Below are 24036 nucleotides of genomic sequence, written 5' to 3' on the forward strand. Positions count from 1 at the left end.
AAGACTGTTAACTAAATGCTATGGGAAATTACATTTTTTTTTCCCAGAATTAACTCTTTATTTAAAAAACAAACAAACTGGTATTTAATGATCTTTTTGTATTGATAGTTGGCATCAATCAGACATTTACAGATGTCTGTCAGACAATGTACACTGTGTATACAGATCTTCAGATTATGCCCATTTTAGGTAAATACATAGAACAAGGAGGGACATTTTTTTTTAAAAAGAGTGTAGAGAGTATTCTTTGTGGTACATTTATCGATTTATGAAAATAAAGCCAGGTATTTGGGGTGATACATATGTAACCCATTTTTCCCAATATGACAAAAAGTGTTCCAATTTGTAGTTGACAGATGCTGTTATTGTCTCAATTTTCTAAATGTCCATTGTAATGTCACAAACTGGTATTTAAAGTGCTCAGTGTAAATGGAAAACTATATATAATTGTATGACAGTTTATTGACATGGACACTTGTTCTCTAAGATACATAGATACATAGAGAGTTAAAACATGATGTAATGGTAATGTCTTTTTATGTGGTGAAGTGATAAGTCATGTCATGAGGTGAATTGTTTTGAATATTTGTAAATTTAAAGAGAGAAAATGCTTCATTCTAATAACTAGTTACAGGCATGTGACAATGTTTCTCACTTTATGAAAATGTCTAAAGAGCTACTTTTGACACATTATACCATATTGCCTAATTACCATTCCGGACCAGCTGGTGGCAGCAATGTTTTTTAAGAGCTTTCTAAAGAAGAAGACGAGGACCTACGTGGACCAATGAGAGTGTAGGGGCCAGTGACGGAAGCCTGCAGGTGGGAGCGCAGTGTGCTGAGTGTCTGATGTCCGTGAGCCGGTCCGTCAGCACGTTACTGGAACCGGTGAGTTGTTGCTCGAGCTCTGCCGTTCTGTAGGAAACCAGACCGGTGTATTGTCATTACTCTTACTTTTATATCCAGTCTGAGTATCTTTGCCCTTTATTGCTTGGTTGCTGTCACACATGGGAAGGTATGCTACCACGCCAAACTCCGTTCAAAAGCTGGACTAAATTCCGTTTTGACACCTAACCTTTCGTAGTCATACATCTAAAGTCTCTTACCAGGAATAAGTTAATTAAAAGTAAAAAAAAGACACTAAGAAACTAACTAACTATGCCCTTGGCCGTACAGAACAAGGTAACTTTAAAACATCATATTTGTGACTGGAGTCTGGCCTGGTGACAACGAGTTTATTTTTCACATTCAGCGGCGGACACGGGTCGTATCGGTTTGGCTGTACCGCTGTGCTCTCTCCTGTTTCAGTCACCATGAAGCTGATATCCCGCAGTGCTGCTGGAGCCGCTTTTCTCTTGTTGCTGCATTGCTGTCCGATAGCCAACATTCTTGGACAGAAGGTGAGTTCTATTGGATTATGTCATGTTCCCCACGCCTTACATTACATCACGTTTGGGATGGGGACCGAGCACGCAATAAGGTGCAATGTTTTAGTCACTGGATGGTGTTCTATGTGTAGTTAAACTTTGATATTCAAGAGACGAAAGCCATGATTTGGAACAGCAACAATTTGGATTTTAGTGTTCAACTGAAATTGAAGCTTCAACTAATGAGAGGAGTCTTGATTTGAGGATTACTGGAATTCCTGAGGGAAATTTCCCTCGTCACCAAAAGAGGAGTAGCTGCAAAAATGCTGCCCTGTTGATTCTTTGGGCAGCAATGTAACCAGTTTTCTCCAACATAAAGACACAGCAGGTGCATTAATGATGGGATGATGTCTGTGTTGTAAGGGCCAGTAAGATTTCAAACACTGAGAAGGAAGTTGGGTTCTTATGCAATCCATGATCCAAGACCATTGCAGGGAAAATACATCGGTTTCATTCCCAAAAACTAATATGCAAGCATGCATGATAAATATAGTCTTATTAAAAGCAAATTGTTTTTTTGTGTTGGTATCAAAACTTCTATAAAGTGATGATGTTGTTTTCTGTGTGTGTGCAGTCTGACAGTGCATTAACTGTGGTGGAGAATACAGAAGGAAGGGAGGGAGGAGGTGCTGATGAAGAAGCAGAGGTGACTGTTGATGAAGGAGATTTAGAGGTGGTCCAACCTACTGAGGATTGGCAAACGCTCAAACCAGGTAATTTACTGCAGGGTGTACTGGTACTTCGTCGTAGTCAAAAAGACTCTTCTGTTTTAGACTTACGTGTGGTTGTGTGTGTGGGGTGCAGGCCAGGCAGTGCCAGCAGGTTCCCATGTAAGGCTGAATCTGCAGACGGGTCAGAGGGAGGTCAGACTGGGAGAAGAGCAGCTTAAATATTGGACACAAGAACACAGGTATGGGTCCAGGAAAACGCCCCTTTATATTATTATATATTATATTAGTATTTAATTTCACCGTTTGCATACTTTGTAGAAGCAGCAGTGACTGCAGCCTTGAGTGTTCTTGCTTCAAGCAGGACAAGATCTGAATATTTTATCTGCAGTAAAGGTCTGTCTTTACAGAGAGACAGAAGAGGTCCAGTCTACCATCAGTCCTGATGAGCTGAAACAGGCCATGAAGAAGATGAAGGAGGACCTGAGCCCAGTGAGCAAAGACACAGACCAACAGTTGACAGTACAGATATTCGATTAAAGGGATAGTTTGTATGGGGGGTTGTGTGAAGTAATGTAGTGTAGATAGCCGGCGGGACGCCCCCAGTTTGGAGAACCGGCACAGGAGCAAAATAACGTACTGCTGTGGATGGGGGAGAAACGTGTTTTAGCCACACAAATAAGTCAATATCAGTTTAAGTGTATGCTATGTTTAGAATATTTACGTCTTTTTCTCCAAATATCTACTACTATTTCCCCTTCATTCATAACTAAAACAACATATCACACTTCTACTGTGCTGTAAGTGTCTTCTCTTTGCCATGTGTTCGTAGGACACTGTGAGGTCCCAGTACCGTCCCCTGGAGGAGTTAAAGAGAGACCTTGCTCAGCTGGACCTGCTGGTGGAGACTGATGTTCAGGTACGTGATAGTACTCTCTGTTATCTATAAGTGTTGTATTACATGTAACTCGCAAAAATCGGGGGAGACCAACTATTCCACTTTTTACGGTTTTCACAATTATGAAATTTGGCCTTTTGGATTCTGCAGAAATAAACATCAAACAAAAAGTTCGGATATTAGTGTTTGGTAGATTATTTCTCTGTTGTAACAATGCTTCTTGGCAATACATTTTATACCGTTATAGCCTGTTTGTTTCCCTTTTTAAACGGTGCCCCATTTGTAAGGAACATGCATTTCTGGGATGACCAGCACAGCTGAGTATGTGGGTTGCGCTGATTTGCGACTGTCTGTCAAATGAATAAACCAAACCAAACACAAATTTCCGAACTTTTTGTTCGATGTTTAGTTAAACTGATTAGAACTCTGAGGAGCGGCTTGTCACTGAGATAAGAATAGCTGGTCCACCTTAAAGGTTAGTCCACCTTATGTGATGATTTGATGAATTGAGAAAAAAAATCAGCAGAATAATTGATAGTGAAACATTTGTAGTTGCAGGTGTAATCAATCACAATAATAGTAGTGCTAGTTTCGTCCTAGGATATGGTGTAGTTTCAATCATGCACATGAGCCTATATTAGTTTTTTTTTTTTTTTATTGCTGAAATGATAACGCTACCGTTCAGAGAGTGCAAGTTGTGCTGAAGACATCTGACGCTTTCATAGCGGTCAGAAAGCAGCTCTGTGCAGAGACTTGTGTGTTGGAGATGTTGGTAAGCTGTGGGAACTCATCTCCTCTTGCAGCTGCTTCACTGTAAAATGCTTTAATTACATAAGCTAATGTTTTTGTTTTTTTACTGTAAAGCCGCTGCAGGACATGTTCAAATCAACTGTCAACCATATTGTAGTTGTTTACGAGTTGTGGTGGTGTGTAGATAATGAAGCGCCTGCTGGACCAGTTTAACAGCAGCAACTCGACCACGGAGCAGAAGCTGAGCGTCCTGCTGGAGCTGGAGTATCTGGTGCATCAGGTATCCGAACACACATGCGTTCATACACATTCAAACCTACACGTTAGCCTACAGATGTGTTCGGAGATGCATGTTGCTAACTTTGCCTGCATGCTTGTCTGTTAGGTGGATAACGCTCAGACCCTGTGTTCGATGGGGGGTCTCCAACTTATTGTAGGAAGTCTGAACAGCACTGACTTCAGATTACAGGAAAGCTCTGCCTTTGTTCTGGGATCTGCTGTGTCAAGGTACAAGCAAACAGCTGCATGTTAACTGTGTTAGCCAAGATCCGACTGATGCGCTTAACATCATACCAATTAAGCTGCATCTCTACACAACAGCTGTACAATATCAAACAACATCAAAATACATCACTCTAAGTTTAGTAGTAGCAGCTACACGTTTGTATAAGCAGGTGCTTCACATCACTGTGTCCTCTTATTTGTGTCTTTGTGTGTACTCTGCATCAATATTACTGTCAGTGGTTGCTAACAGAGCTTCTGTCCTGCAGTAACCCGGTGGTTCAGGTGAAGGCTGTGGAGAGTGGGGCTCTGCAGACGCTCTTAACCATACTGGCCACTGCACAGCCCCTTGGAGTCAAAAAGAAGGTACTGAACACAAACATGCATCACACTTCATTGTTGAGAAGGTGTGTACAGATGCATGCAATTCAGGTGTAATGTTTTCAGTGTGTGATTGTCCTCCTGCCAGGTTCTGTTTGCAGTGGCCTCCCTCTTACGTAACTTCCCCTACGCACAGCACCACTTCCTGTCACATGGAGGGCTGCAGGTTCTATCGGAGCTGTTCAGGGCAGATGGAGGTGGAGTTCTGCGTACACGCATTGTCACCATGTTGTATGACATGATCAGTGAGAAGGTACAACAAACAAACTGTAGGAGCCAGGTATAGCCTGTGTCATTTTTGTAAACCTTTTTTTGGTCACTTATGGTAATTGAGTCACGTGGTGTTAGGGACAGCAATGGGGATATCAGCTGTTCAGTAGTTTAGTTTAGTGAATGGAAGGAGAGGGAGTCTTATTTTTTTGCTGATCGCTGTTTATCACTTTTGATCCCTTTTGTACGCTGTTGTGAAAGTTGCTAGAACGTTTAGAATGTGTGGTATCCAGCACAAGTGCTTGTTTATTCTTCCTGCAAATGCATATACAAAACGCAGCCACTGGATCTGTGAGTCATTGACGGGCAGTGTGTCCACGTTAGTCTCTCCTACTCAGCTTCTCTGTGACTCATTTTGTTTCAGGTAGTCATCTATACAAACTGTATTTTGGGTTTACCTAGGAGTTTGGCCTTTTGTTGGCCCTTGTTGAGGATGTAGAATATGACTTCCTAGATGATGTTGGTCTGTCCTGCTCCACCAGGAGCTGATTTCTCAGGCTGGTCTGGACCTGATGCTGGATGCCTCCCATGAGGAGCGGGTGCGTCAGTACTCTAAGGTGTCTCTGCAGGGGGAGCTGCTGGAGAAGGGCTGGTGCAATCTGGTCCCACAGCTGCTGGAGTCCACTGAGCATGACTACAGAGAGAAGGTAGACTGACTTTGATTAAAAAAAAGTTGATGATAAACAAATTATAAGCAGCTGTAATACTACATGAGTGTTTCTGTCATTTTTTTCTCTCAGGCTCTGCGGGCTTTGTTGGCGATGGCTCCAATGTGTTTGGATCATTACCGCTCAGACGGGTCTCTGCTGGGCTCTCTGCTCTCTCTCAGAGACCAGTACCAGGAAATGGTCCAGTCAGAAATGATTGTAGGAGAGGAGAACGGCTACTTTGCAGAGATTGTAGAACTTATAAATGCTCTACAAGTCAAAATGAAATTATGAGATGATTGCACGGTGGCGTTTTACATGGCCGTGCAATGCAGAGAGAGAGAGACTTATTGACTGCGTGGATGAAACCACCACTCTTCAAATGCATGGCCAACAACAGAAGAGCAAACTCCTCAAGACGAGTCTATTGCATGCAACTAAAGGACAAGGGACGCACCTTTGAGGACACAAATGTTGGGCTGGCCCAGTAGATGGTGGATTCATTGGTTAATCAGTATGAGCTTGAGCAGCCAAATTTTATTTGTTGGCCTAGGAACCTTTTTTGGATGTGGGTGCGGATGAGAATAAAGGTGTATTTTTTTTTACTTTGTGTTCATAATTTAACAGTAAATTAATTATGTAAAAAATGATGTATTAGTGGATTTCCTGTAGGGTTAACTTCAAATTATACTCTGAATTCTAGTGTTAAAAGTTGAAGCTATACTCTACCTCAGCCAAGGAGGTGGAATAGCAGCCATTTTTGACTCAAGCCTATTAATAAACCACAAACCTAAACTAAATTTGAAAGCCTGGTTCTTAGTTTCACACCCAACCTGGAAAACAATACAGCCAATTTGTTATAGTGTACCGGGCCCCAGGTCCGTATTCTGAATTCCTCTCTGAATCTTCAGAGTTCTTATCAAGTTTAGTCCTTAAAACAGATAAAGTCATTATTGTTGGTGACTTTAATATTCATGAGGATGTCGATAATGATAGCCTTAGTACTGCGTTTATCTCATTATTAGATTTGATTGGCTTCTGTCAGAGTGTACAGAAACCCACTCACTGTTTTATCCACACCCTCGACCCGGTTCTGGCTTATGGCATTAAAATAGAAGATTTATTAATCTTTCCACAGAACCCTCTTTTATCGGACCATTATCTAATAACTTTTGAATTCCTACAAACAGAATGTACGCCATTAGGCAAAGGTTTCTACACTAGATGTCTATCTGATAATGCTGTAGCTAAATTTAAGTGATTTAATTCAAAATCATGCCTCAACATAACAGAGAACTCCTGTGATATCTTTAGTCTGTCCCAGGTTGATCATCTTATCAATAGTGCTACAGGCTCACTGAGAATGACACTAGACTCTAAAATAGAAGATAGTAAAACCAAGGAGGTTTGCTCCATGGTGTAACCCTCTAACCCGCAAATTAAAGCAAACACAGCGAAAACTTGAAAGAACATGGCGTTCCCCCAATTTGGAAGAATCTCGGTTAGTCTGGCGAGACAGTCTTAAGACATATAAGAAGGCCCTCCGTAACGCCAGAGCAGCCTATTACTCATCATTGATAGAGAAAAATAAGAACAACCCCAGGTTTCTCTTCAACTCTGTAGCCAGGCTGACAGAGAGTCACAGCTCTGTATTCCTAGACCTCATTAGTAATGACCTCATGAACTTCTTTAATGATAAGATTATAACTATTAGAGAGAACATTAATGCCCTGAACCAGTACCGATCTATCATCAAATATAGGAACTTTAGAAACGGATGTAAACCCTGATATATATTTAGATGACTTTACTGGCATTGAACTTCACCAATTGACTTCAACAATTTCTACGTCTAAACCGTCTACCTGTCTCTTAGACCCCATCCTGACTAAAGAAGTTTTACCGTTAATTAGCACGTCTTTACTAAATATTATCAACCTGTCTTTACTAACAACACTATCAAAGTAGCTGTAATTAAACCTCTTCTTAAGAAGCCCACCCTTGATCCAGAGGTGTTGGCTAACTATAGACCGATCTCTAACCTTCCCTTCCTCTCTAAGATCCTTGAGAAAGCAGTCGCAAATCAGTTGTGTGACTTTCTACAAAACAATAGTTTATTTGAGGATTTTCACTCAGGATTTAGAGTGCATCATAGAGACAGCTCTGGTAAAAATAACTAATGACCTTCTAATTGCATCAGACAAAGGACTTGTCTCTGTACTTGTCTTGTTAGACCTTAGTGCTGCGTTCGACACCATTGACCATTCCATCCTGTTACAGAGACTAGAACATTTGATTATCATCAAAGGAATCGCACTAAGCTTGTTTAAGTCCTGTTTATCAGATCGATCTTAGTTTGTGTATGTAAACGATGAAACCTCCATGCACACCAAAGTTAGTTGTGGAGTTCCACAATGTTCTGTGCTTGGGCCAATTTTATTCACCTTATATATGCTTCCTTTAGGCAATATCAGAAAACACTCTATAAACTTTCATTATTATGCAGATTATACTCAATTATATCTGTTGATCAAACCAGATGAAACTAACCAGCTCACTAAACTTCAAGCATGTCTTAAGGACATAAAAACCTGGATGACCTGCAACTTCTTAATGTTAAACTCAGACAAAACTGAAGTTATTCTACTAGGCCCAGAACACCTCCGAAATCAATTATCTAATGGTGTAGTTTCTCTAGATAGCATTGTGCTAGCATCCAGCAGCACCGTAAAGAATCTCAGTTATCTTTGATCAGGATATGTCTTTTAACTCCCAGATAACTTCAAAGACTGCCTTTTTTCAGCTACGTAACATTTTAAAAATCATGCACATCCTGTCTCAAAGCGACGCAGAAAAATGTCTTCATGCATTTGTTACCTCTAGACTAGATTACTGCAATTCCTTGTTATCAGGCTGCTCTAATAAGTCTCTTAAATCTCTCCAGTTGATCCAGAATGCTGCAGCTTGTGTACTAACATACACTAAGAAAAGAGATCATATTATTCCTGTATTAGCTTCTCTACACTGGCTCCCTGTAAAATCTAGAATAGAATTTAAAATCCTTCTCCTCACCTGCAAAGCCCTAGTTGGTCAGGCACCATCAAATCTTAGGGAGCTTCTAGTACCATATTATCCTACTAGAGAGCAGCGCTCCCTAAATTCAGGGTTACTTGTGGTTCCTAGAGTCTTAAAAAGTAGGATGGGAGCCAGAGCCTTCAGTTATCCAGCTCCTCTTCTGTGGAACCAGCTTCCAGTCTCAGTCAGGGGGGCAGACACACTCACCACACTTAAGAGTAGGCTTAAGACTTCCCTTTTTGATAATGTTTATAGTTATTAGATAATGTTTGTAGGCTCAGGTTTCTACTATACCCACTGCTGCTGCTCTTATTAGTAGTTGTCATTTTTCCATCATTATTTTGCTTACTCACTATACTAATCATTTAAGTCATATGCATTGAATGTGTTGTAGCTCTGTTATGTTGTTCATTCTGTACACATGAAATCTATCACACTTCTGTGAGGGATCCCTCCTCTGTTGGTCTTTCTAAGGTTTCTTCCCTTTTCTTTCTTCCTGTTAAAGGTTTTTTGGGGGAGTTTTTCTTGTTCTGATGTGAGGGTCCTGGGACAGAGGATGTTGTATGTGTACAGATTGTAAAGCCCTCTGAGGCAAATTTGTGATTTTGGGATGTACAAAATAAGTTCAATTGAATTTAATTAATCTATTGGGCAGATAAACATATAAGTGCTGTGTAAACAGAATATTTTGCTTTTGGATTGTGTTTGTGTTCTCGCTCTCCCAGATGTTCATCTGTTGTTATAGCAGCCAGCATCAGTAACCATCATTCACTTCATAATATATAAACTCATCTTATACTTCTTGTTTCATGATGTGACTGAATTGTAAGATGGTACAGTATTTTATTAGCTTTGATACCTATTCCAGGCTGGTCAATTCTGCAGTTATGATCTGATGTGATCTGACAACACATATCCATCACCCTTGAATTGCCATCAGACACATAATAAGCGCTAAGCCCTGATGAATGTTTCAAAGCCAACAGCAGTGTACAGGAACAACATTTTAGATGCCTCCCAGCAGAACACAGCATATTGTAAATCGGCACCACCATACTACAGCACATACCACACTAAACTACAACTTATGAAAGTGTATTAGTATTAATAATTTGCATTAGACTGCAGACTGTGCATGAAGGTCCTTCGTATGTATTTGGTCCACGTGCCGTAAAGGGGGTGCGGCCTTATCGATGCTTTTATTCTGAAAAGTCAAACCGGTAGTACAAGTAGCAAACGGAAATATGTGTGTCTCAAGGAAGGTACATAAAAGGTTGTTAACATAAAAACGGGGCCATAGAGCAGGCGTTAATATAATGTTGCGTGTCATGAATAAACTACGAGTTGCGTTGATCAGTTGGAGCTAACAGCTGGAGAACGACCTGAGTTTCAGTAACCTTAACTAATAAAACCAGCTACTTGCTGGTAAGTGGTTTACGACACCGAAAACTTATGTTTACGTTTGTTAGCATTGTAGCAGCTAGCAAAGCTATACATTCACTTCAACGCAATTTTGACTTAAAGACATTTTCTAGAATTGTGTAGTTGTATGATATTACCTTTTCAATTTCATAAAAATATGTAAATCAGGAAGATAAGTATTTCAAAATGTGATGTAGTTAGCTGGCTACACAATTAGCGGAACTGTTTGCATGTTAATACATATTGTGTGTGTTTCCCCATTGATTGTATATAGGTAGGTGTAGCCCCAATGCACACTCGATTATCATTACAGTTTAGTACAGTACATGTACTGCTAGTGGGTGGTAGATGACAAGCTACGAAACCTCTATATAACTAGTAAATAGCCGTGTAACGTTACTCTATGATATAACGTTACTTAGCAATGTAACGTTACTAAATATATTACAATATATTGTTGTATAGTTGTTTTTAAACATCAACATGAACAATAATAAATCTGATTTTACAATGGGAGGACACCTGTGATACTTTAAATTATCTTTAGTATTTGTTTTAATATTACATGACAGCCTACAATAACCATCAGAGATCGTGATACAGCAACCTGTATAGGTTAAGCATTACATATGACATATTTTCGTAGATACAACACTTCCATATTATTTTGTCTTTCTTTCTGTGTACATCTCCCCATGACTTGTGTAGCTGATTGTGGTTATACCAGGATTCACGTCCCACTTTTTCAGTTTTGCAGATGTTTTGATATTTTTGTATCATGTCTCCTTGAATGGTTTGGCTGGGGAACTTCACTCTTGGTAAACTCCTTTTAGTCAGCAGTATATCCCCTTTCACAGGTGTGTTAATGCATTTGATGGAGTTGTCTCAGAGGGACAGGCTGTCAGAGCTGGTGGAGCAGCTTACCACTTCAGGAGAACCACAGCTCAACCAGGACAAGATGAAGGAAATCAAGAAGATCTGCAAGTATGTCACTAACTGAGGCTACATTTCTACCCAGAGAGATACTTCAGACATAAGTCACTGTGTACCATAGAGGAAGCAAGTTTATAGGTGATTTCACTTACTAGTTCCTCCTCTCTGAAAAAAGCCAAAGTAGTAGTCCATTAATACACAGTACATATTCAGAATTCTGAGTTAGGGCTGACGTCACACTTTTGCTCTGTGTCCCTTTACAGGTTAATCCGGCTGTGCAAAGGTTTCATACATTTTTGATGATGCAAAATGTTTTCCATAGTCAGTGAAACACTGCATTGATTTTAAAAAATGTTCCCACCCTGAACCAATCTGAGACAATAGAGATAATATAGGCCAATGTAAGCTAATTTTGTTTTACAGAGCTGGGGGTAATATCAGAGATTGAAGTCATAAATCTGCAAAGAAAAAACTAAAAATTATCTGAAATTAAAGTCACAAATTAAAGAGAAAAACTTTAGTACTACTACCAAAAAACAATGGTAGTATATATATATATATATATATATATATATATATATATATATATATATATATATTATTTTTTTTTTAATTATATTTTTTTTACCTACAATTGCCTTAATTCGCTGCTGTATTGATATTCATGGTAAAGTTAGAATTCACATGATTATAAGAACACGAAAATATTCAGACATGTTATATGGAACTTTAAAAAAATCATTAATAACTGTTCACTCTGTCTTTCATTCCTCCCAGAGTGTCTAATGACTGCATAGACCACATGTACCACTCAGTGATATCTCAGCTCAACCAAGAACATGCTGAGGTCCGACTGTCTGCCTTCCAGATAGCCAGTGAGCTCTTCTCCAGATCACACCACTTTAGAACGCTGCTGGTGGACAACTTCCAGGTACTGGCATCATGTAGCCAATAGCTCATCTCAGGTATTTATTTCACAGTAACACCACAGCATCTATTTGTACTGGTTAATGCATATTTGCTCAGAAAGAGAATGTAGTCATCATTTTGTTTCCATGCCAGTGTAACCTGTCAGCCTATCATACTCAGGTCTTATTTATTCCGAGTCAGTTATGTAAATAAATGTCTCTCTGTGTAAGCTGGGAAGTTAAAATCAAATGTTAATCTTGATTTAAAAACATAGATACTGAATTGTATACATGTATTATTGGAATAGTAGGTCAGGTTTTGCAAATATGTCTTCAAGCGTGTCATGTTCCCATCCTTCTTCCCTTCCTTGTGTCTCTCACTCCTCCCTCTTCTGTAGGAGTTCCTGGAGTTGACGGTAGAGACTGACTCGGAGCAGCCCCTCCCCCCTCCTAAGGAAGTAGCCAGGAAACTCAGGTCACTGGCCATCCAGACTGTCCAATCATGGCAGACATCTTATGGGGCCGCTTATAAGAAGTTAGCACTGGGCTACCACTTTCTCAAACAGGTTAAGAAGGTGAGAGGGATAAAACTGCTCCTTTCTTTTTGTCGCTGTCGAACAAACTGTCCTGTGACATTCTGTTGATGAATTACAACATTGAGATTGACTCCATAGTGTAAAAAGCTGCATGCTTGAAGGTGTAGGCTGTAATATTTTGCCTTTAAAGCTTATTTGAATATTTTTTCATCCTTTTTTCAACCAGAATGGTCCCATTGAGATACAATATCTCTAAAAAACAAGTACAAACAGGTTACTTACCAAAACACAACAATAGACAAAAAACATAAAGGAACCAGAGGCTAAAATAAGCAACAATATTATTTTGTAAAAACAGATGATGAGTTTTATAACAACACCACAGAGTTTATAGGTCTGCACCTTTAACGTTTCATCGTCGACATTGCGATGTGCGCATGTGCAACAGTTCACGTGCCAATTTCCTGGTTTCTGCTCGGGTTATTGCTGCTGTGTTATGGAGCACTGCAGTGTATGATGCATCAACATCAATGTCATTACTAATCATTGACGTTACTAAGACTGTAAAAATATATCTTTTTTTATTGGCCCTCAACGGTTCTCAACATGGGGTCACCTGAGCCGGCGGCTCATAGCTAATGGTTCCAACAGCGCTAACAGTACAAACTATGGCAAACTTGCTGACAGACCTAACGGTGTTTACCTGAAGGGGAAACGGAGGGTGAGTGCTAGCCTGCCGCGATGACACTGTCGGTAGGGACGACATTATCAGCTGAAATAGCTGTATGAAAACAGTGCAGAGCGGTGGCTGTGAGCTAGCCAAACTACCTTAAATCACTGCCTATGGTTGTGAAAGCGGTCATTTGGCATGCAGATGAGAGGGTACTTCATCATTTCCATAAAAACTCTCTTGCTTGCTTAGTATGGGCCATTGGTTAAGCCATTGGCATGCATGCCTAAAGTTACTGAACCCTGCACTCTATGATATAAATCTGCTCCGTTAAGTATCAGTCCTTTCCTGTGCTACTGTTGCTATCTACTTGAAAGGTGTCTCCCAAATTGATTAACATGCCCCATGTTGTGTGTAATGCGTCCTTGCTGTCAGGTGGACTTCCAGGATGCTGAGGCCAGGACAGTAGCAGAGAGGAGGAGAGAGGTGGAGAGACAGAGGAAAATGGAGAGAATCTACAAGGAGAGAGTGGAGGCAGCCTGCAAAGACATGGAGGGTAAACACTAAAGTCATCAAAACTTTGTCACGTGATAATAATAACAATAACTGATTCTTTACGAACTGGACTGGACCAAATTGACTCTCCAGCGTACTCTCTAAAATCCCGTCAAGATCTTGGATGAACGTTGTTTTGTTTGGGAGTTTCCCAAATGAAGCAAAGATTTAACATGAGATTTACGTATTGTTTCTTTGTCAGAGTCATACCAGGACATTGAGGCAACATTGACGGAGATGGAATCCTGCATGAGCCTGCTTTTCCCTGAGTTTGACATTATAGACATGCAGACAACCAATAGCAGCCCTCCCAGCTCCCAACCAGCCAATGAATGTCCATCACTTGAGGAACAGCCCTCCTGCAGCAAAGACCTGAAGGATGACAGGAGAGAAGGAATGATGCAAAAAAAGGAGGAGAGCAGAGAAGAAAAGAAAAGCAATTGGGAGGGAAAGAAGGAGGAGGAGGAGGAGGAGGAGGAGGAGGAAGAAAATAAGGACGAGGCGGAGGGGAGTAGTGAAGAAGAGGAGGGGGAATCTCTTGATGAAGACTTGTTTATTCGGAACTCTGGGCTCATCTCTCACGCCTACAGTCTGGACCTGAACTTGAGTTCTGGTGGGTGCAGCTCACATACACTCACACATTATAATGCTACTAATACAATCTTACCTTTTGTGAAGCTTAAGATGTTGAGCTGTTGTTGACGGTGTCTTAGAGGTGGTGGTTCCATTTAGACACATGCTTAATATTACAAATGCATCACATACTATGCCTCCCAAAATGATCATTGTTGATTCAACAGTTTAGTCTAACAATTGAACATTATAAACATTCATTCCTGCTTTATTAGTTATTTTATTTAATACATTAAGTTAGGTGTTCCTAATAAACTGGCAACTCGGTGTCTATTTATATACTGTACTTAACCATTCAGACATGGGGCTGGGTATCAAACCTCATTTAATACTTGATTTCAATTACCAGTTATTACCTGTCAATTACCAACATTTTAAAATTTCTCCATTCTTTGATCATCCATCCATTATTTTTAACTGCTTATCCTGTTCAGGGTTGTGGGGGGCTGGATCTGATCCCAGCTGACATGTGGCGAAGGCAGGGTACACCCTGGACAGGTGGCCAGACTATCACAGGGCTGTCTTTGATGACATAGTTCCTAATTTAGGATTTCAAAGCAGTTCAAAGGGAGAAAATCCAGTTGAGGCCTGGGGCACCTCCCGCACTGCAAACAACAGAGGTCCAGGACACTTATTCCAATTGTTCCATCATCGTGTATGAACTTACAGGTCATGGACTTCAAGGTCTTATTCAGATGCTCAACGAGGCCTGTGGATGGTACACACTAGTCCCAATTGCCTTGACGCCCAATAATCTGTAACTTGGGAGGTGACCTGAAATTGTGTGTGCAACACTCTTTCCAGAGATACTGCTCAATGGCACAGCTTCAGGATATCGCATTAAGTAGCATGCTGTCAGGCTTGAGAAGGCAGTTTCAAGGGATGTAGTCTTAAAGCTGGGGAGCTGTTAGGGGTCCAGAAGGGAAAAGAATGAAAGTTCTTTGTGATCTTTAAACCGATTTTGCACTTGATTTAAAATATTGTCCAGAAAGAGTCATTGTGCAACTTTTTGTAGTGTGAGCGAGTCTCTTCGTTCGGCTCGCCGTCCAGTTGGCTCGGTGTTGTGCACAGTCCCGTCATATATTTGATCAAAACGTTCCCTCTGTCCCTCAATGCAAATACAAAACTCGTCCAGCCTGGCCATACAAAACTGCATGTCAAATGACTTATACTGTAAAATGTCAAAGAGCACATCTGCATGTGCAAACATTTCGTTAAAAGTTGAAAGAAAAAAAGCGAAATTCAAAGTTGCCCAGGTTTGATATGTAGCCATCAACACTGTGTATTGCAGCATCTTCAAATTCATCATGGTGTTCAACTATGTAATGAAACAGATCCTTAACAGCATCCTTATTTTCAGATACAGTACACACTAATCCAAAAAAAAATTAAAAAAAATTTAGCATTCTCTAATTACGTTCATTAGTCAGGGAATTCTATTAAGGAAATAGAATATCCTGGATGTTATTCTCCCCAGAAACTTGTAGAAAAATATCTGATTAGTTGCATTTTTTTTCCAATGCAAAACCACTCGAATGCGCAAATAATTGACAGAAAACAACAGAAACAAGTCAGCATAATTTTATATTTTATTTTATTTATAGAATTCATTTTATATTTGTATCTGAGAATTCCAGGCCTTCTCTGAATATCTTGAAGGCCCTGACATTTCACCACTGCTTAAAGTGATCTAATCACCTATTTTTTTCTTTTCCTTACAGGTCTTTGTGTGAAGGAGACAGAGGATAACGAGGCAGTGGTTTCCACGGTGAAAGACCTCCATAGACTGATAACAAACAAACATCTACCAGCTGTGCAGGGCTGGGTTCAGGTTAGTACAAACACACAGGGTTCAAATATGTAGTCGTGTGATAAATTCTCATATTAAAGTATGTGGATAGAAGATAGTATACAAGATGAGTAGACAAACCACAGTTACTAATGCTACCTTATTTTACTGCTAGTACTGCTGCCAATGGTGCTACTACTGCTTTTATGGACTGTTTCCCACTGGAATTGCCCCCGACGAGAGTCAGTCAGCCCACTTGTTGAGTTGAAAAAATATTTTGAGTTTATTATAAAACAGTTGCAGAACAAAATAGACTATGGGCCACCACAGTCTCTAGGCCCTTAATGGGAAACAGTGTGTTATGACTTTAGAGACCAGTTATATTCCACTAATACATGCTTTGGTACAAACATCTGCAATGTTCAAACTCTTTTTTTTTTTCTTTTTTTTTGTCTTGTCTTATTTCTCATTGGTTGTTGAAGAAAGCCTTGGATCTGTCTAACTGGTCTGTCTGTCTGTGCAGGTCTTCACCAAGTCAGGTGCTGAGCAGCAGCTGTTAAGGAGAGCGCTGGATCTGAAAAGATCTTTAGAAGCTACCCTGCAGAAACACCATGAGCTTCACATTGATTATAAGACAAGGGTCCGCAAAGTGGTGAGTGACACACAATAATACATTCTTACTGGTGATTGAGTTGATTCAAGTTCAGAACATTTACTTTGAAAGAAGTCAGTAATGGCTCATTGTATACTTTGAGTAGTTATATGTCAAATAAAGAGTGATGGTTAGCTCATAGGATTCTTGTATTAGATACACCCTGCAGTCAGTTCTGGAGGGAAATCACTCATGGTTAATGGTCTAGGAAAATAAACACTTTTTATTACTGACACACTTATGTTTTACTCATGTTTACATTTAAAATATATAAAAATACAATCCACCTGGCTGATGATTTCAACATATTTTGCTGGTATTGAGCTTGGCCAGCAGATGGCAGGATCCCACTACAAATCAACATCAACATCACTATACACGGTACAGATGTTCCATTTACAGAGGAGTAGTTACAAAGAACAGCTATAGAGGAGTGATTTGTTGATAACCGGGTCCTTCTCCATCTACGTCTATCTGATTCCATGAGTCTGGATAAACACAAAGTCTGACCGACATTATTACATTTGGAAAAGTACATTTCATGTCCAATTTTTGACATTTGTTGTGTACAGAGGAATCAAAGAGCTATAGACTTTAAACTGTGGAAAACTGGAAGAAGACAAGCTCACAATGAAGTCCACTTAAGACTATTACTGAGCTGCCACAAGACATATCTTGAAATATAGCCCGATTCCTATTTCAGCTAAATTAAGTGTTTAGGCTGAAATTGATTGAAAAAAATTATTTATTTGTCCTTCCCTGTTGGTCTCTATTCATTTGCGTGGCTTGGAAAAAGCACCCTCTTCCTATTTTCTTTTTAAATGTCTCTGTTCGTTCCTGCATTTCTCCCAGAGGGAAGTATGATGGAGATAGAGAGTGGGAGGATGGAAATGTTAATAGTAAAGGCATTTGGGAGAGGTGAGATAGCAAGGCACAGCCATAATGCATAATGCATCAGAGACGAGGAGAAGAAATTGGGGAGCAAGGGGGAAGATGTACCCATTCATTCCCTTCACTACCACTAATGTGCCCCATGGCTTGACAGCTGATATGTCTATCTGGCTGCCTCTATATCTAGCTTAGCATCGTCATTCTGCTGTAGTGTGAGCCGGCACAAAATGGAGGCACAAACTACGCAGTGTTGTCATAGAGCTTGCCATTTGGAAAGCCTTTACCTTAAACTTAATTGCTTATTTGAGAGGGTTTAATTGGTGCTGAAATGTCTGTGTTTAAGAGCGGGGGTACCTGCTGCATACTTATTGTGCTAAAAGAGATAGAAAGAAAATTGGACAGCAACTTGCAGTTTCAGGTTGTAAAGGACCAATGAATGCAAACGGCTTTATGCGTTTAAAAAAAAAGAAGAAAAAAAAGAATGCATATAAGTTGTTGTGCGTGAATCCATCTTTAGCTGAACAGAGAGGCGGAGTGACAGTGACAGAGCGCCGGCCGTCTCACTCTGCCTGGTTATCACTGTCAGGGACCAGTCTGCTGCACCAGCAGGCCCAGCACTGCGATAACCACACAACTTACAGCCCCTTTATCATAATTAGCTTTTCCTTTTTAGCCTTAAAAGGCCTTCCATTACTGGGTCCTTCTCTATCGGGCCACTGACACACCACACGATTGGTTTCTTTCTCAACGGGCCTCTCAATGTTGTCTCCCATAACGGGGAAACTGGAGAGAGAGAGACAAGAGTTATGGAGGCAGATAGAGGCTTGTTTATTGAATGAGAGAATTAGACGGAGGTGAATGAAGAAGCATATACATGAAGTTGAAAGACTTGAAAATATAAATGCACAAGGCAATTTTTTTTCTTGTTTTTTTTGTCATGGAAGACTGTTCAGTGCATGGGCTCTGAATATTTGAATATGACATATAGCTGGTGAATGAGCTGCCGATGGTCTCCGTTCCAATCTAATGTAAAATAGATGCAAATAATGTGTCATTAGGGATCATTGAATACTGTAATTTTCATTCATGTTTAAGTTTTGACCAAATTGTTGCTAGATCAAAAGGGTTTACACTTAAATAGTAATTCCTTTTACCGAGCTGCTGGTGTACAATTTTTTATTTTAATGATGAATACAATTAAGTATATTGTTGTATTTATTTGTTATATTTTCTCTAATAAATCAGGAAAGTGAGTTTTAAGTCAAGCTTAATGTTGCCTAAGACATCAAAGAATGTTCCCAGTCACTTCCCCATGGTGAGGAATGCATCTTATCAATGAAGGATTGGTATTGAATCAGTGCTCAGTATAGGTCGATACCCAAAGCCTAGATATCGGTCTTGAGTCTGAAATAGTCGGATCGGTGCGTCCCTAGTTGCAGTCAGTAGCAGTAGCTAGGCTATGCTAAAATACACTAAGACTTAGGCCCAATCCCAATCTCCACACTGCTCCCGTAAAGTCCGTGAGGGTTTACTTTTGTCCCACTGTCAAATCATCGACTGACTTTGCCTAAGGGAATTACCCACAAATCATTGCAATGCGACGTTAAACATGGGGTAACCAGTGGATGCATGGAGACGTAAAAAAGAGATAAACAAAGAGGACGGCACAGGTGTGTTCAGCCTGTCACATTATATTTACTCAGAAACATTAAGGGTTAAAGATAGAACAAAAAACAACATGAAATCAGAGGATATTTATTAATTTATTCATCAAATATTTGATTTTGTCATTGAATCTGTTTTGACAAAAACGAGTAAATAGATTATATGAAATGACCTCTCATCTTGTGAGGAAAGAGACAGGAAGACGTTCAAATCAGGGAGTACAAAGTATAAAATAAATACCCACAATTATACATCATATTTTTTGTCATTTTCATGGTAACGTGATATGTTGCAGCAAAGTGCTGTCCTATTGGTATTTACACCATTTCAAGCCCTCACAGTCTCTCACACTCAAGCACTTACCAGGTGATGTCAGTAAGTCCTTGAGGGTTCAGGGTTTGAGGCTTTAGGGGGGACACTGGGATTGGGCCTCATACTTTCTTAAGTGGCCTTCACCCTGGGAAGGAGGGGGCCACTAGGCTCCTTCGAGATGAACTGCGCCTCGCATGGAAAGTAGATGAGAGCAGGCGGCAGCAGCGAAAAAACTGAGGAAAACTGAGGTCAAGTCGGACAGTTTTCAACCGCCTTCAAAGAATAAACAGGAAGTCAAAGAAACAGTTACTTCCTGTTATATTCGATCTGTAGGCTACTTGTAGTTTACAGACTTCAATCGGATTTATTCATATGTGTTTGTAAATATATATTTATGTGGAATCTTGCGTTATGTCTGTCTGTGGAACACTTTGATGCTTGTTGTGATACGTTTTCTATAAATAAGATTTATTATTATCAATCACACAAGATATATTATTAGATTAAACCTTTGAACCACAACATGAGACTAATAGCCAACAATCAAGCGTTAACTATTACAATTACACAGAAAAATCTGATTTTCTACAAAACGTGGTGAGTGTTGTCAAATTTAAGAGCCAAGATCAGAGATAAGAGAAAAGATCAGCTCTTTGATCAGGTGACAGACAGCTGTTTCCCATCATGCCCTGGGTCATGCAGTCGGTGGAGAGCAACTGCGGCGCCTGGCTCTAAAATCTGTGGCCTCCTGCTCTTGTGAGGTCATCGTTCACCACTTGTGCATGACGTCAGAGCAAGACGGGATCAAGTCTGAGACAAATATAACATTAATCTATGCATTGTGTAATGGAGCACACAATTTTGACACCCACTGCCGTGTTGCTAACATCCTGGAGAAATGAGATGATGATCATTCTGGTTGCCCCACACCAAACATTAGCCTCTGGCCAACACGAGCCAGCCCCTGATATTCTGGAGTCTGAATGGTTTGGGTTAGTGAATATGGGGTTACCTACCATACACCATTCAATCCACCGTTTCCACTTATGTTTCGTAGGGTTGTAGGAAGTGACGATGCAAGCTGCTGGTGGTCCTCAAGCTTCAGCTGGAATGGATGTTGTTGCATTGAGCTTGTAGATATGTATGTATCAACAATGTATTGTGAGCAATCCCTCAGAAATATCTGTTCTCAAAAGGTGTGAGGTGATAGAAGCCAGTACTACAGATATTTTTGAGTTTTTCCATTGATCTGGTTTTACCTATAGGACATTTCAGGTCCCTTTCCAGTAGGAATGAGACAATCTGACTTGTTCTCTGCTGATACTGATTATCAACTCAGTGTGATCTTTTCCCCAAATTTAAAATATGTGTATAGTTTTCTCTGTGTTGAACTCATTGGGAGGATTTTTTATATAAGATAACATAAGGCCAGGGATTGCTGTGACGACACAAATTGAAGAAACTGTATTTAAATTGGATCATTTTGACGTCTACAGCGACACCAATCCGGCAGATTGGCACAATTAACCACAGTTAGGCCAGTGGGCGCTGCTAAGCTGTGTATATGGCAGCTTTCTGAACACAAGCTCCCTTGATCTCCCTTGATTGGGTGACAACATTCATTTTGAACTTTTCTAACTTCTCGACTATGCCTCCCTTTCCGTTCAAATGTCCAGACCAGCAGATTTAATGAGCTTTCCATGCTCTCGATTAGTGTGGTGGAGGTCCACTTTGTGCACTTATAATGGTTGCAGGGATTGGTGTTACTGGCTCACATGATACAAACATTGCCACAGTTGATGCTATGTCGGTGTCCAGGTCCCAAAGTCTCGAGCTGCCTTTTTTCACACAATTACTTCCGCAGTTTTTTGTGGATAACAGAGTGCATAGAGTGTCTGAAAGTGTGCGCCATTTTCCCCATTTGTTTGATTTATCACATCTCTTCCCTCTCAGTGATGACAGGCTTTTTGTCTGCCAGCCATAAATACTTTTGCCTTTACACCAGGGTTGAAAATTTATCAACCAACCTGCCATGGTGGCAAGTAAACAAATTTAACAAACAATTGAATTGGTCTGTGAAAAAGTCAACTCAATCGTCAGAGTGTCAGCGATCTTTGGTGTTCGGAACGCGGCTGATGGAATTGTGTCGTTACATAGTAGCTTTTGGGGCTGCTTTCAGGTAAAAGATAGCCACCTCTCCTGTATCTTCTCGACCAATTAGAGCAAGGTCCATCATCTTCTTTGTGTTTAGTGATGGATCACATTCACAAACCAACTTTGAAGGCGCATACCACCACCCACTGTCGGAATATTGTAGTCTATTGTATGAGAGTGAGAATGTGTACTGGATGGTGGAAGGAAAAGTTTGAAGAAGTTTGAAGCATATTGAGACCTTTACATAGTATTACATAGTTTTGTATCTTAAAGGAAGTGTTTCTCTAATAACACTTTTCACAGTATCAGGAAACGGGCAGCTCTCTGAGTGCGTGCTCCAGCTCTCATTGGATGACTGACTATGTTTGAAGGGAGTTTTCAGTATGAGCTATGACCAGGAGAATCCCATATGCATCCATTGAGTGCTGCAAACTGAAAACATGGGCTTGTGTTTAGGAAAGGATAAGACATGCAGACTTATTTGAACATATCTGTTTTTAAGAGTGTATTCAGTCACTCCGGGCTCCATTCATACAGGTCCAGGCCTTGTTTACTGCTGATAACCCATCTTATCACAGCACAATGGATGTGGCCGCCTGTTTCTCACTGGAGATAAACAAAGAAAGACTATCCCTCTATTTCTCCTTTTCATTTGCACATTCATTCTCTGAATGTGTCTCATTCTCTCAGTTGTACGCAAGTAATATTTTTTTCTACTGCTCTCTTTGCCATTTCTCTATTCATCCTCATTATGCATTATGTCCATGGGGAGTCTTGTCATTGTGTTTACTGCACCTTAGAAAAGTAGTTGATCAGATGTTGTTTCATTGATGGCGTAAAAAAGAAAATAATTGCAAAGAGTAGAGAATTTAAGACAGTGGTGGGGAAAAAAGCTTTGAAAAATGTCATTGAATCTCTGATACAAATATTCTAGCCCAGCCTAAAGGTATGCCTAAAAAGGACTAACATATGCTTGGTGCAACACCTTTTAAATAGGTGCTTTTTGCATTGTGTCTTAGCCATTAAAAGCCATAAGGCAGCAAATATGAATGGATAATGCTGTAGGGCTACATCAGTCATGATAGATGTTAGTCAGACTAACCGAGAAACAAATCACTGATGAATATAGAGGTGATCTGATCATCTGGATCAGGAGTGCTGATTGCCAAAACCCTATTAAGTGAATCAGGGACCAGCCAGACGTGAGCTCCATGCTGTGGATCTCCGTGCTGTGGAGTTTCACACAGTGAGCTACAAGCAGTGATTTACATGCAGTGAAGTATACAGATTTTAAATTTGTGGGATGAAGAGGGCACTGGTGTCAGATCACATGAATTATGCTAAGAATAGTCCGTGGATAGCATGTTTTTTGTTTGAATGAGCCAGTGCAATTTTATGAGTGCCATGTCTTCGTGTTTCTGACTGACATTGTTATTCATCTCCCTGAGACAAGTCACAAAAACATATTAACTGTACGGATAATATTAGTCCTCCTGCTGATTTTTATTACATGGGGAAAGCATGTAAGGTAGAAGGGCATGATATAAAGTCTGTGGACATAAATACAATTTGAATACAACAAAATGAGAAGAAAAATACATTAGTGAAAATATAACTTCTCCTGCTGACAAAGTTTGATGATCATGAGTCATTTGTTTGCTGAGTTTCACTTAATGGTATTTTCATTAGACCACTCAGAAGACCAGTTTGGTTTAAGTTGAACAACATAGGACAAGTCCATTTTAGAAGGTTTTGCAACAAGTAGAGTTATTGTGATTTACAAAATGACCCCCTCTAGTGTCATGTGGCTCACGTTAGTTGATGGAGTAAAATTTAGTAAATCATTGTGGACACAGTCTAGTTCAATCAGGGGTCTCTATTATAGTGAAAAGAGATGGCTTCCAAATTGGAGCTGATGGATCCACTGGGATGGTTGACTGCTGGTTATGCTTGAGATCTGTGGACCAATCTCATATCACTGACCACAGAGCCAAAGTGCACTACCAGGCTCCACAAACTCCCAGGGGTATTTAAAGGGCCCCTGCACCTTCTCGGGACTTTCCAGGTGTCCTCCCAGTGCTTTCAGAGGGCCTCAGTTAAATGAAGAATAGCACTGTGTAATTTCACTTTGGCAGTAGGCGAAATTGTATAATAATGACTGTTTTGATCACAGATTGAGATGAGATGGGAGGGGGAACTGAAGTAGACTGCTGAGAATAAGCTCGTTGACAGGGAAAGGTTTGGGGAGCTCTGGGCTGGCTAATAGACCTGCCAGCCTAGGTTAGTGAAATAAAGATGT

General features: G+C 40.2%; 3 protein-coding genes across 5 annotated transcripts in view; all 3 read left to right on the forward strand.

The window, feature by feature from the left end:
* Positions 1-798: 798 nt before the first annotated feature.
* Positions 799-6147, forward strand: sil1 (SIL1 nucleotide exchange factor). Its single transcript, XM_068714180.1, has 12 exons — positions 799-888; positions 1309-1400; positions 2002-2140; positions 2232-2337; positions 2506-2587; positions 2928-3014; positions 3928-4023; positions 4129-4250; positions 4514-4610; positions 4714-4878; positions 5378-5542; positions 5636-6147. Exons 2-12 carry the CDS (start codon positions 1314-1316, stop codon positions 5834-5836), a joined length of 1347 nt encoding a protein of 448 aa, XP_068570281.1. The 5' UTR covers positions 799-888; positions 1309-1313; the 3' UTR covers positions 5837-6147.
* Positions 6148-6838: 691 nt separating this feature from the next.
* On the forward strand, positions 6839-9373 carry LOC137875167 (uncharacterized). Its single transcript, XM_068714181.1, is given in 2 exon segments — positions 6839-8263; positions 8265-9373. Coding segments are annotated over 2 exon segments (954 nt in total). The 5' UTR covers positions 6839-7924; the 3' UTR covers positions 8880-9373.
* Positions 9374-9875: 502 nt separating this feature from the next.
* uvssa (UV-stimulated scaffold protein A) overlaps positions 9876-24036 on the forward strand; it is a 43730-nt gene continuing 29569 nt past the window's right edge. For 2 of the 3 annotated variants that reach the window (XM_068714182.1, XM_068714183.1), the window contains exons 1-8: positions 9876-10042; positions 10897-11023; positions 11750-11903; positions 12279-12455; positions 13522-13642; positions 13844-14254; positions 15996-16105; positions 16587-16715. In XM_068714182.1, the coding sequence (XP_068570283.1) occupies positions 10905-11023; positions 11750-11903; positions 12279-12455; positions 13522-13642; positions 13844-14254; positions 15996-16105; positions 16587-16715 (1221 nt within the window). In that variant the 5' untranslated portion in view covers positions 9876-10042; positions 10897-10904. Of the gene's footprint in view, positions 10043-10896; positions 11024-11235; positions 11256-11749; positions 11904-12278; positions 12456-13521; positions 13643-13843; positions 14255-15995; positions 16106-16586; positions 16716-24036 lie in introns of all 3 variants that reach the window. The other variant, XM_068714184.1, reaches the window with a different exon arrangement.

This window comes from Cebidichthys violaceus, unplaced genomic scaffold (assembly GCF_023349555.1).
Source record: "Cebidichthys violaceus isolate CVI_PGR_0920_01 unplaced genomic scaffold, fCebVio1.0.p SCAF_2, whole genome shotgun sequence".
Lineage (NCBI taxonomy): Eukaryota > Metazoa > Chordata > Actinopteri > Perciformes > Stichaeidae > Cebidichthys > Cebidichthys violaceus.